At 44.6% G+C, this 13955-nt stretch overlaps 1 protein-coding gene across 8 annotated transcripts in view; it reads left to right on the top strand.

The window, feature by feature from the left end:
• The window catches only part of DIP2A (disco interacting protein 2 homolog A), a 241219-nt gene that overhangs the window by 130680 nt on the left and 96584 nt on the right, over positions 1-13955 (top strand). For 7 of the 8 annotated variants that reach the window (XR_013347437.1, XM_077829453.1, XM_077829456.1 and 4 more), the window contains one exon: positions 7583-7702. The exons of the other annotated variant lie outside the window; for it this stretch is intronic. Coding sequence is in view for 6 of the 7 variants with exons in the window: in XM_077829453.1 (XP_077685579.1) it covers positions 7583-7702 (120 nt within the window). In the remaining variant the exon portion in view is untranslated. The remainder of the gene's footprint in view (positions 1-7582; positions 7703-13955) is intronic. 8 annotated transcript variants of the gene reach the window in all.

Below are 13955 nucleotides of genomic sequence, written 5' to 3'. Positions count from 1 at the left end.
TAGAATGAGTTAATACTGACTGTCCTCCTTTTACTTTTCACCTCTTAATCTAGTATTTCCCAAACATTTGAAAGCTGAGTCTCTCTCAGGAAAATGAAATTAAATGTGCCCCCCAGCTCCGAACCCAAATCTTTTCAGGTGGTGTTTAAAGTCCTACCCATCTTAATTTATATCTTCCACATATGCATACTTACATGCCCTTACTTACCAGCTAGACTTCCATATCCCTATATGGGGCACACTCTACCAATTGGGAAAAGCTGTCTTAATCTGTGCAGTTATTCACTGTGCTGTTTAGTTTAACGTGAACAATAAATATTATCCATTTACCATCTTATTCTGGGAGGACTTGTCTGGAAAGTGAAACCTTTATTTATTTGTTTTGCTAATTCCTATTGAATGCTGCTTTAGTATCACAACAATATAACATTTTAATTTAGAGAGAGAAGGTGTGTGAAGTAATATCTTGTATTGAACCAACTGTGTTGGAGAAAGACAAGCTGTCGAGACATACAGAGCTCTTCAGGCATGGGAAAAGTACTCAGAGTCACAGCTAAATACAAGGTGGAACAGATTGTTTAGCATAAGTAGTTAACACACACTCTTCTTTGAGTGATAGGCCTATTATAGTCCACTGGGGATTACGCATGCGCACCAGGCATCTGAAACTGGAAAATTTTGAAAAGTGTCTGTTGATCTGCGTATGTGCCCCAGCTTATTTTATGCCTCTGTCCAAGGGAATAAAGGGCAAGGCAGACCAACTGCTTTTCCAGTTCCTTCTCACTGCTGCATTGTCGAGGTCACAATCTTCCATGTCCACACTTTGGCTTCATCCCTCAAAATAATTATCTAGTTTGTAAATAGTTTTAATAGTTCAGTGTTTTATAGAGCTATTAGTGTTTAGATTAGTCTCATGGTGGGGCCCTGCCTCGTACCCCATTCAGGTACTGGACTGTGCCCAGAACTCCGGGCTTCCAACTCTGCTTCCTGCCCGTGATTCTTCTCAGTCAGTGATGACCTCCAGTGCTGCCTGTACTGCCTTGGAGCCGCCCACATCACAGCGACGTGCGGTATGTGCCGATCGTTCCCTAGCCGTAACCAGAAAAGGTGGGAACTTCATCTCCACAAATACCTCATGGAGCAGGCCATAGGTCTCAGTCAGTCCCAGGCCAGGGGACCCCCTCCCCCGTACCTTGGCCTGATTCAGCAAGGATCCTTGCTGCTAAATCCAGCTCTGGTGCGGGAGAATCTGCCCCCACTTACCTCTCTGTGGGGTCCTGTCAGGAAGCACTCTTTTAAGCATGAAACTAAGTCTTCGTCTAAATCGACTTCAAAGAAGTCAGATTTGGCTGTAAGCAAGCCAATCAGCTCGCCCCATGAGGCCTTAGGACAGGGGTGGGCAAACTTTTTTGGCCTGAGGGCCACATTGGGGTTGCGAAACGGTATGGAGGGCCAGGTAGGGAAGCCTGTGCCTCCACAAACAGCCTGGCCCCTGCCCCCCATCTCCCCCTCCCACTTCCTGCCCCCCTCAGAACCTTCAACCCCCCCTGCTCCTTGTCCCCAACTGCCCCCCGGGACCCCCCCCCGTCTCCTAACCGCCCCCCGAACCTCCGCCCCATCCAACCGCCCGCTGCCTGCCCACCAGGATGTCCTGCCCCTTATCCACCCCCGCCCCCTTACCAGGCCGCTCAGAGCAGCCGGGCAGGCTTGTTGGAAAGCCTGGGAGGTGGGCAGGCGCAAGCTGCACTGCCAGGGAAACAGCGGAGGAGGGGCCGGGGCTAGCCTCCCTGGCTGGGAGCTCAATTTGCCCACCTCTGCCTTAGGACATACAAAGCCCCAGAGACATGACAAGAAAGCTCATAAGCATTGGGCTGCATTGATACTGGTCCATGTTCTGTCGGTACCATTAGCCTTGGCACCTCCCACACCCTGGGATCCAGCAGCACCCATGAAGTCTGATCACCCTCAATTTTGGACACCGCTCTCCTTGTCTGCTGCAGTGGCTCGAACAAGTAGAGCTCCTCTCAGACCAGAGAAATCTGAATCTGTTGCTGCCCCACAGACATTTTCACTCTCCCAGATCCAGAATCTCCTTCTCCATTGAGCCCCTCTGTCGCCAGGAAGATGATAATATCTCTGGGGGAATCAACTGCACAGAATACATCTCCCCCTCCCACGGCACCGACAGAACCGCCACTGGAACCAGGATCATCCTTCTCTTCACTGGGAGATTTTGAACCACCTGATGCACACTTTCTTCCCTACGTGTTCTCCACCCCCACAAAAGACCACACTGGTTTGGGACAAACCTCCAGCTCATCTAACTTGGAGTCAGTTCTACCGGAACCGGTAAGACTGCTATCTTCTTCTCCGGATGAGGTGGTGACTCTTACTCCTTTCCCCCTCTATCCCCAGTGATTTCAGGCAGTTCCAGAACCACCTTTGCTCAATTACTGGAGAGCTTCAGATTCCTCTCAAGGAGATCCAGGACTCCCAGCACAAACTCTTTGACATCCTCCACGCACCCGGACGCAACAAAATAGCTCTCCCCATTAGTGAAGCCATACTGGAGCCAGCTATCACATCTCTGCCATCCGCACTCCTATCCCTGAAAGGACAGAGAAGTGTTAAGTGCTGGCCAAAGGAGCGAGATTTTTGTCTTCTCAGCTCGCTGCCAACTCACTGGTGGTCCACACTATTTCTGAAGGGGATAGACAGCAACATCCCAAGTCTTCTACTGCTGATAAGGAAGGTAAATCCTGGATCTTCTGAGGACAAAGGTCTTCTCGTCATCCAGCCTCCAGTTCAGGATAGCCATTTACCAGTTGCCAGTGGCTAAATACGATTTCCTGAACTACGCCAAGTTTGCAGAGTTTACGGACAGCCTTCCGCAGCAGTCCAGAGCTCATTTCCAAGTTCTGATAGATGAAGGCCAAGATTATTATTCTCCAATCTGAAGTCAATGCTGCTACCACCTCCTCTAGAGCTATGGCTACTGCAGTAGTGATGTGCAAGAAGTCATGGCTCTGTGAGTCAGGGTTCCCTAGGGAGGTCCAGAAAATTATGGACCTTCCCTTTGATGAATCACACCTCTTCCAACCAAAAGACGGTCGAGTACCTCCATACCCTGAAGGACTCCAGGGCTACCCTCCACTTACTGGGGAGACATACATCTGCCCCTTAAAGGAAATTTCACTTCCCATTGTTCAGATCTAGACTTGTGGCTCAGCACTTTTTCCATCAGAGACCCTAAGAACCACCACGTAAGAGACAGGGTTCAAAAGTCCCTCTTCGCTACAAGTCTCTCTGCAGCTGACTCAGCACCTCAATATCAGCTCCACGCTCAGCATTTTTGATGGGAGCTCGAGAGCCCTGGAATACTAAGCCCAACACTTCCCAACCCCCATGTGCCGTTTGGGGGTCACCTAGCACTTTTTCAGCACTTGGAGTGCAATAACAACAGACAAATACATGCTAAGTGTCATCCACTCTGGCTATACGATAGTTTACATCCTTATCTCCTCCAATTCCGCACACCACCCCCTCTTCGGGGGTCATTCCGAGTATTCTTAATCAAGAGATGAATTCCTTATTGCAATGAGGAGCAACAGAACATGGAGACCAATCCTCGATCTCAACCGCTTCATTCGCAAACTCAGATTTTGTAGTCACGTTGGCAGCTATAATTCCATCTTTAGAAAAGGGCATGTGGTTTACAGCTCTTGATATGAAGGACACCTACTTTATTCAACCCGCTCACAGACACTTCCTCAGATTCAGGGTGGGCTCCAACCATTTTCAGGACAGAATACTCCCCTTTGAAATAACAACTGCCCCCAGAGACTTTACCAAGACATTCTCAGCAGTAGCACATTACGTCAGATGTTGTGGTCTCATTGTCTTCCCCTACCTCGAAAACTGATTCCTTGCCACCAAGTCCCACCAGAAAGCCTACATGTCAACTTCTATGATGCTATGCTCCTCCTCTCCTGACTGGGAATCAGAGTAAACACCAAAAAATGTGTTCTCACCCCCACATAATCTATGGACTTCATCCGGGCAACTTTGAAGTCATGTTTGTCTCTTAGGTCATATGGCCTCATGCACCTAGGTCACCTCATTCACAGGACTCGACCTTCATTGCCTTCAAACATGACTGCAATTGGTATACTCTCCAAACTGCCATTCTGTGAACCTCGTGGTGACTGTTCTGGCCAATGTAGTATCTTCTCTGCTATGGTGGACAAATCCTCATGAGATGTGTGTGGGCACCACCTTTCTCCCTTTATTAAGGCCGCATCCCTTTTAGATTGGTAAGCCCACATGAACAGCCTCGCGGCACAAGATACCTGGACATTTTGAGAGTCTAGGATGCACATCAATATCTTGTTATCGCTTCTTCCGTCAGCGTAGGTACTCCACCTCCCCCAGAGCCAGTAGCTGTGTTGATGGGAGAAGCCCTCCCATCGCCAGAGCACTCTCTACACCAGTTTGTAGTGTAGACCAAGCCTAATAAATCTGTCTGCATTAATTATGCTTTAAATGAATTTTAGTGCTTAGTAAAAGTTGGATGCAAAACCATATTTGGCTCTTATTAAACGAAAATAAGGTGGTGTGCTTTTATTCCTTCTCTCCTCCTCAACCCCCATTAAATGATTTTGTTTTAAAGAAGACTTTGGGCTTTTAATTTCCAAACACAACTGAACTTGATTTCTTGAACAGTTTTGAATATGCTTTGGGGAAGCCACATTTATTAAAAGTTAATCACTTATGAGCTTGGTGGCCCTTCTACCTCTTGCATTTTATATTTGCAACACATAACCCTACTGTTAACTGTTTCATTAGATATTTGCAAATCACTCTTAAACCCAGAAGAGAATGCTGTAATGACAGCATGCAGCTTTGTTTTTCTTTAAATAGAACATTATTTTAAGCTAAGATTTCAGTATTCAGGAGCTGATGGACAGGAAATGAGATTCAGCATGCTAAATATTCACCAAAATATTCTGTTTATATGTAGCATACTAGTCTTTCACATGAGTTTGAATCCTACTTAGGTCATAAATGAAAACATGCATTTGACCTACCTACTCTCTGGACATCTACCCACTTCCCCAAACAATCACACAGTCTGGCATGATTTTCTTTCTCTCCAGGCTTGGGATACCTGGCGGGTTGCACGCCAGGATTGAAGTGCACAGGCAAAGTCTTATGAAGAAAGCTTGTATAAACTCAATCTGCAGTGTGACCCTGGCTTTGGCAGTCCTGTCACGTCCTTATTTTCATCAGGTCCAGTTTACCTAAAATTTAAAAATAACAGTAAGGGGGAGAAGGTGAAGAAGTCACAGATGACACAACTATTACAGGATGGCAGGTTTCCCAGACTTCGGGGGCTGAGTCCCATTCAGGGAAATGGAAGCAATTGCACTGTCACCCTACAGTCTTGCCATGTGGTATTAAAGGTATAAAATCTTAAGTTATACATTTTCTGAGGCAGCCTGCTTCACTCTCCCCTTCCCCAGCCAATATGGGAAGTGCTGGTGTGACGTTACCTAATTAAAATATTACCATGCAAACCATTGTTGCTACCACTATTACATAATTCCAACAAATTTTATACAAAATGTGAAGCAGGGCCAGAAAGGGTTAAGCAGCTTGTAGGCTAAATAACCTAGAGTCAACCATTAGAGAGATGTTAGAAAGGTATGTAAATGATAATTAGGACCATTCCATGGTAGATAGGCTAGAACTTTGAAATGCAAACCTATATTGTTGGGAATCAGAGGTGATACTAATTGTATGTGAGCACTCATATCTTGTTAAGATGTTAGCCATGTAAACAGGCAGTTCCTGTCTGTCACTATCACTTTTGATTCGGAGATCAAAAGGAAATATTAACATTTAGATGAATCTTGGGTACAATAATGTCATTGTCTATATGTCTCTGAAGTTTGAGATAAAACTGCCTAATGGATAAATTGCCTTGTGTTAATTTGGGTAACTAATTACTGGTGATGCTTAGGAAATAAGTCTCCATAATTGCCTATTGTTTACCGAGGGACTCCAACCTGTCACAAGAAGGTGTGAAACTGTATAAAGAAGGGCTTGTGTCCTGATCCTTTTTCTCTCAGATCTGCTTGATGCTTCATGCAGGGGAGGCTCAAGCCCAAGATAGAGCTCTCCAGTCTTGACTGGATCTCCCTGAATACAAACATTGGCCTATAACCTATGAGCTAATTCTGAAAGAACTCTTTGCAACTACAAAGCTCACTATCTCCACTATGAATCTTAATCTTAATAATTGTACTCATATCTGTATGTATACTGATTGTTTTAATCAATACTCTTTACTTTTTAAATAAATTTTAGTTTAGTTAATAAGAATTGGCTGTAAGAATCTAAGTTACCTTCAAGCTGTGCAGCCGCGTGGCCACGCAGCTGCCTATTAAGCCCTGCACAGGGGCTCAGGGCTACGGCAGGGAGGGATGCCTCTTCCCCCAGTGCAGACCTGCTGCGGACTTTCCACGGCTGAGGGAGAGAAGCCCCTCCCTCGTTCCGGCCCAGCTGGAGCTGCCGTAGCTGGGGAAAGGCACCTCTCCTCCGTCCCAAGCTGCTGTGGTGAGAGAGGGCTGGGGGCTGGTGCTCTCTCCCATCACAGCCCTAGGGCAGCCTCTCATCCCTGGCCCCGCCCCAGAGCCCACCCCCCGTACCTCAGCCCCACCCCAAAGCCCACACCCCAAGTAAGAGCCCTCATCCCCCCCCCCCCACAACCATCTGCCCCATCCCTAAGCCTCCTCTCGTACTCTGAACCCCTCATCCCCGGCCCCACCCCAGAGCCTTCACCCCTAGACGGAGCCCTCACCCACTGCACCCAACCCTCAGCCCTAGCCCTAAGCCCTCTCCCGCACCCCAAACTTCTCATCCCCAGTCCACACCCAAGCCAGAGCACTCATCCCCCCCTACACCCCAACCCTCTGCTTCAGCCCTGAGCCCCCTCTCGCACCCTGGACCCCACCCCAGAGCCCTCATCCCCCCCCGCACCCCAACTCTCTGCCCCACCTCTGAGCCCCCTCCCACACTCTGACCCCCTCAGCCCCACCTCCCACCACATTAATTTTGTTATGTGCACCAATATGAAGGTGATGTGTCACACCTCACCTCCATATTGGTGCGCATAACAAAATTCATTCCGCACATGGGTGGGAAAAATTAGAGAGAACACTGGTAAGTGTGTATTTGAGGGGGATCAGAGCATACTTGGGGAGACTTTGCAGTATGGATGTGTCACTGAGTTTGCTCGGGTAGATGAGGAAATGCAAATATCACGGCTGCTAAACTGCTGCTGGTGAGACCGGAAATAGGTTGCTTCTATTTCGTAACTAAGTGCCGGTGAGATAAATGGATTCTAGAACAAGGGGCCTGAGCATGCGTTGTCAGACTAAGTAATTAGTGTTCTGAACCATGGTGCAGCACCAGTCATTTGTAAAGAAGGTTAAATCTGTGGTGTGTGTAATGTTTTGGAAGGAAAAGGTAGCTGTACTTCATTTCATAACTATTTTTGTTGTTGTTTGTCACTATCTAGATGTCCACACTGAAGCAGTACAAGCAGCTTTGGCTAAATACAAAGAGAGGAAAATGCCCATGCCTTCAAAAAGACGCTCTGTTCTTGTACACTCTTCAGTAGAAACATATACACCTCCAGGTATCTAATAAGTCAGCATACATAAACATTGTCAGGTAAACTTAACATTGCAAATGTAATAAGTGAATGCTGTGTTTTGTTCTACTGACTTTGAAGTCTCCCATTGTTGTAGTAAGCTTCTTGCATGCTATGTGAACGTTAGTCCTGATGCTAAAATTTAGGTTGGATTTGGTCACTGTCAGAATTTTTCTTCCACAAGATTTTCTGTCTCTTTTCTTAAAATTTTGGAAGAGCTTTAGGGTGGATAGTAGCCCTTAAGCACAAAAAAATTGTTTATCTTCATTTGTAAAGTCTCATTCTGAAAGATAACATTGTGGCAAAAATATGTCAGAGCTTTATAGATTCTTTATTAAATGTTGCGTGAGATGCCTTTCTTTAAAATGGCTGCTGGGAAATGCTTTAAAAAGTTAAATTATTGAAAAAGCTCCTTGTTTGTAAAATACCCTCCTAGTTTGTTTAAATCACTTATGGTTCATGCGTGGAGCTCATCTCTTGTTGTGAATTTGAGACTGTTTAGCCCAGAGTATATTTATAAAAAAAAAAAAAGCCACAAAAACCCCACCCTGTTACTTCTATTACTTTTAAAGTATTTGGATGATTTAACTGGGAATTGGTCCTGCTTCGAGCAGGGGGTTGGACTAGATGACCTTCAGGGGTCCCTTCCAACCCTGATATTCTATGATTCTATGATTCTAAAGAGAGGAAAGACAAAAATATTAGGTGCCTTTTGCCTTCTCCTCGCAGATCATCTTAAGGATAAGAAAAACCTCATTCTCCAGATAGCTTGGTAGGACAGCATGTAACTACTTTGGGGTCAGTGTCTTGTATGCAAATATAAGTGAATTTCTCACCGACTCTTACGTTTTGAACAACTGATTCTGTCACAGTCCTTTTGTGTGCTGCCCTAGATTAGAGCCACAGTGAGCTCTGATGCCTTCAGCTCAGTTCCATTTCTTAACACCAGCTGCGGAAGTACGGCCTGGGCTGTCGTGCCTCAGCTGTTTGCTGGGCCACACCTTTTTCTCTCAATCCCTCGGCCTTTGAAGAAAACTTTGCTATTTACATGTCCTTTGTGTAATGCATTTTTATGGATTCTTTGCCTACCTTTTTTAATAAAAATGTACTTTGAAGGGATATTTGTGGCAGTCTGAGTTCATGGTCTGTAGCTTCTGTTTCTCTTCCCCCTTACCCTTTTTGACTTTCAGATATAGAGAAGCTCATCACCTTTAAAAACTTTGCAAGTATTTTTGTTTGATGACACTGTTATGTTATAATCTATTAATTTCAGAAAAATATAACCAATGACAAGTTTACTTTGGGACATGGACTGTGGTTGCTGGGATGTGGTTTCTGTCTGAAGTCTGTCTTGGACATCCGCAATGACTTTCACAAGTTAGATTTCAAGTTGGCCTGGATTGCCTCACTGTTAAAAGCCTCAAGTGAACCAGAGTTCAGCACCCAGCTACAGGTGAAGACTGCAGAGCTTCCTCATGGGGAAGCTCACATCCAAGTAGACAGCCTGAAGCTTCTATTCAGAGCCCTTGAAACATCCACCGTGCTTAGGGAATCCGGTGTCCAGGAAAGGTGATTTGAAGCATCAGCTGTGGTGTCTTGGAGTAATCATGGTCAATGCCTCTTTCAGCAACATCAGTCTTACAACTTCCTGTGACAGTGCAGCAGTTTGGGTCTGTCTGGGATGAAGCGTACTGTGAATAGGAGAGCGTACAGGAGTGTTGGCCTCAGGCTTGGTGGAAAACTACTTGCCATCATAAGTGCTCCAGTTTCTGAGGCAGAGGAGTTAAAAATGGTTAGATTCCACAGCCGCCTCCTTTCTTATAAAAGCCAAAACCAAAATGGAATTTCCCTCTATTTGAGAAAATGAAGTTGGTCATTGTTTTCTCTGGAAGCATTCCAGGACACCTCATTTGAAGTATCTGCTGATCGTTCCCCCTGCAAATAAAGGAATGTTTTTCACCCACTCAGTCCTGAGCTGATGTTTGATAGATGCATGAAAAGGAAATACTTGGTTACAAGAGGTGCTGGTTCTCCTTCCTAACACAAGTCTTGTGTCACAGGCTGTTGTCACCATTAGGAAGCCTGACAGTACACAGTTCCACCTTTTTCAGAAGGAGGGTTTGCCAGCCTGTAATGTCTGTTTCAGTGTGCGTACCGATTTGGAATGGGAAAGGTCCACATCTTTGTGAATTTTCTTCCCTGAAATACATTTTAAGTGGTTCCTAGAGGTGTTTGGAAACATCGTGATATCAGATCTGAACTACCTTTGATTGGCAGCACAAGTAGCTCGTTCCAGAATCGAAGCATATAGACACGCGTTGTTGTGAACATTGAGCTTTTATGTAGAGATACAGCTGCGGCTTGTATGATGGTGGAAACCTTTTGGAGAAAAATGGGAAGTGTGTTTCTCAAACACAGTTTATTTACTTAGGCAACCATCCAGTCCTCCTCCCTCATAGAGTTGACAAGGGAAAGCACCCGCAAAGAAGCTAGTTATTACTTCTACTAGATTTGGGATGCTCCTAGTTCTCTGGCTCTCTTCCAACAGCAATCTGTGTTCTGAACCCTGCTTCTAGGAAGCAAAAAATCTGGTGTTTTGATAGAATTTAAAACAAGCGGCCAGTCATCTTGTATCTACTCAAGAGGACTACCCTGAGGGAGGGGAAACTAGCCCTTTTCCCCCTTGTGACCCTGATTACCTCAGGCACATTGAGTTCTGTTTATGAAACGTGGCTACAGAATTCAGATTAGATAAGCTTCTCCAAAGTTCCCTGCTCGAGAATGCTCTTGACATCAGTATCAGAAAGAAACTGCAGGATATACATTCTCTTAAAGTATCTGCCGCCTGCTAAAGAAGGGAGGTATGTATATTCTGACATGCCTGTCACTGCTATAGCTGGTGCCAAGTGCACCCAGCAGGGTCCTTATAAGGAAGTAGAAGGCCCCAACTTATATCTAGTGAAAGAAATGGTCAGCTGGTATCTCTAGGAACAATCATGTTTTTCCTAGGTGAGAGTGACTGCTTATGAAATTTGGGACTTGCTGTGGTCTACAAACACAAGAGGGTACATCACCTAGCTGAGTTCCATGTAATTAAGGAGAGAGCTCCCGAACCATTTTAAGTCCTTTTTTGCAATGGTGCTGCATGAATTCATAAAATACTTAGTAATGTTTCTACACAGAATAAGAGCAAATGTTTCCCCTTATTTGGAGGACTGGCCCATCAAGAAGGATGTCATTTTGGTAGGACAAGAATCAGTCTCTACCAGTGCTGGAGTCACTAGGATTTAGACCCAAAGTCTAAGCTTGTTCCTCAGACAATTGAAGGTTATACGACCCATGCTAGATGGGGCTCATGTAAAAAGACTGTACCCTAGGATGAGACATGGAATTTAAGGTTTGCCAGTCAGAAGGTTTCAACACAGACCTGCTGAAAACATTGAGCAGCATGGCCACAGGGGTGTTTGTGTTACTCCTAGCACTCCTGCATATGAGGCAACCACTATGGGCCCTGAAGTCTCAAGGTTTGCAAGCCACACATTTCCTGCATAGCATCTGAATGACTACAGTACATGTTTGAGTGGCAGTTCAGGGACAACCTGTAACTGGGAAAGTCTCCCAAATTACTCCAGTCCAAGTAACTATGAATGCTTCCTGCCTGGGATGGGGAGCTCACATGGCATAGCTTCGCACTTTCTAGGGTATGTGATATCTCCGAGAACAAAATCTACATCAAACTCTGCAGGCAAGGGTGGTCTTAAATGCTGTCCAGAGCGTGACATATGTGGTAACCCAAATGGTGTCTTTGATCCAAACAGGCAGTTATGCTACCACATTTTATATAAACAAATATGGAAGAGTTGATTCACTTATTTCTTCTGTATGAACATTTCCCTTAAAGACATTACTAGTTGTCCCTTCCAAGTCAGGAAAGGATAACATGATTACAAACAGGCTAAGTTGATCATTACTGTATCCTGGATCAGGGGCTGGTCAAGTAGAAAATAATTTTATCGCCCCTTCTATGAATGCAAAATTACTGGTGTTCTGTGTGCATCACCAAAAAGCTTCCTTTGAACAATGTCTTCCCAATCAGTTAGGAAGGGAAATTTCATGTCTGAATATCCTCTGGCAGTAAATACTTGACTAAGGTCAGAAAAAAGGTATTGATCCTCTGTTGGCCAAGGAAATAGCGTTTTTGACCTTGTAAAAATGCTGATAGCCAGTCCCATTGCACTGAGAAGCTTGCCACATCCAAGTATATGGAATCATGGCACTTTCCTGCATCTAAGCCTGGATACATTTCCCAATCCGCATGATTGCTAATGGGTTAAAGTTGAAGGATGTTGGTCTCTGAGGTTCACCTAACTGCCTGGAAATAGTCTAGCAGATGGGTGTACAGTGCAAGTGGAAAATATTTGTGGCCTATCGAAAAAAGTCCCACGTGGACCATTTTTCATACTCCTCATGAACACCGCTGTTCATAAATCAGGATAACAGACTTCTTTCCAAATAGCACCTTTACCAGCTACTTTTGCTTTTTGCAATAATGTTCAAGGTACATCATTTTCAATTTCCTGGTATCATGACCTGTGTGGGACTTAATGTGTGTAAACATTTTAATCTGTCTGTGTGGTTTTGACTACGTTGGAGAAGTTTTCTTAATACTTGGGAACTGAAGTTTCTCATACAAGATGTCACTTCCTGGTGGCCGTAACTTCAGTTTACAGGGTGAGGAAGCTGCATATCTTAGTGATTTAAACTGAAGTTCAAGGATAAAATCCTTTCAGAGATTTTTAAATTCCCTTTTAATCAATTAGTCTCATCCTGTTAACATGTTCTTGTGTCCATCTGAATGTTTTTTTTTCCTGCATAAATATTATTGAATTGTGACTTCAGATATCATGCTGACATACATTTGGTCCAAAGGATGTTGGCTCTTGCAGCTAACCTGTGATCAGATTTCATTAGGGAGATTTGTAGGGCAGACATAGCATTCTCTGCACAGCTCTTCAAGAACCAAGTAAGGAAAGTTATCAGAGCATATGTATTTGGTGACAAGAAACCTACTCATCTGTCACTATGGTTCTCTGGAGATTGATCACCACCCAATGTCCTTCATACTTGAGGGGTTGGTAACCCTCTTTGGTTACTTTTTTTGCATATTCAGTTTTCACCTTTAGCCTCAGAGGAAGTGCAAGTTCAGGCATTAAGGGTTTATGCTTTGGCTTCATTAGAAAGGCAGCTGCAATGGCCCCTGCTAGAGACAGCAGCCAAGAACTTTTAAACTATGGGAGTTCCCAGGAGGTTTAACCACAGGGTACAAACCCAAGCCTGCTGATCTCTGACAGCTGTATCTCTTCAAAGAACTATTGTTACAGATAAATGTATTTTTACTCAAAATATGTCCTGTTTGGCATAAATCCATAATTTGAGGTGAAATGGTCAGATGATATTAGATCTGCAAGTTTAGCTTCACTCAGCCCAGTTGAAGCCACTGGATGATTCTCTCTTTACAAGGGTGATCTCCAATTCTCATATCTTTGCACTGTTTAAAACCAGTCATTCTCAAATTACTGAGTGTTAAATTCTTGATACTTCATACATTATTCCCTGGAGTTATCTGGCAATATTCATGTTTGTTGCTATATGTAATCTGGGATTCTTCATGCAATTCCATATCAAAACTGTTCATAGTACATTACATTTGAACCGTTAAGCATACAAAGGTTAGGAAATACTAAAGTTAAGATTGCATGTATTCCACGTTAACTCTGTCTCCTGCCCATGTAGCATCATTTGAGAAAGTCTGGAAGAAAAATATCCAGAGGAGGAGCTTCAGCCTCCAAAATTTTGCTGGTAATGCAAATTGTACAGAGCAGTGTAAATGCCATAATCTGAAGCTATTTGGCTCCTAGACCATCTGAACACCACTTCTCCCCTGCACTGTTGCTGTTTCTCCGAAAGGACCCTTCTCTTGTGACTCTCAGGATCTCTGCTGCTGGGAAATGTCTGGCCTGGCAGAGATCCTAGGCTTCACCAAAGGACAATGGCTGTTCTTGTGTAGTTTAAGAACTCCCCAGCAAGACACCTTCCCCAGCTGCTGAGCTCTAAAATGTCTGTCAGGTTATGGCCAGGAGAAACCTGTCAGCCCAGTGGGGTTTGATGGAGACTGAGGGAATGTGAATGGTCCTGAGAGTCATTCAGAGTCCTCAATCCTTGTCTCAGCCCCTTCACG

Source organism: Eretmochelys imbricata, chromosome 11 (assembly GCF_965152235.1).
Source record: "Eretmochelys imbricata isolate rEreImb1 chromosome 11, rEreImb1.hap1, whole genome shotgun sequence".
NCBI classification, from domain to species: domain Eukaryota; kingdom Metazoa; phylum Chordata; order Testudines; family Cheloniidae; genus Eretmochelys; species Eretmochelys imbricata.
The sequence above is the reverse complement of the archived record's forward strand: the minus strand, read 5'-3'. Positions and strand labels throughout refer to the sequence as shown.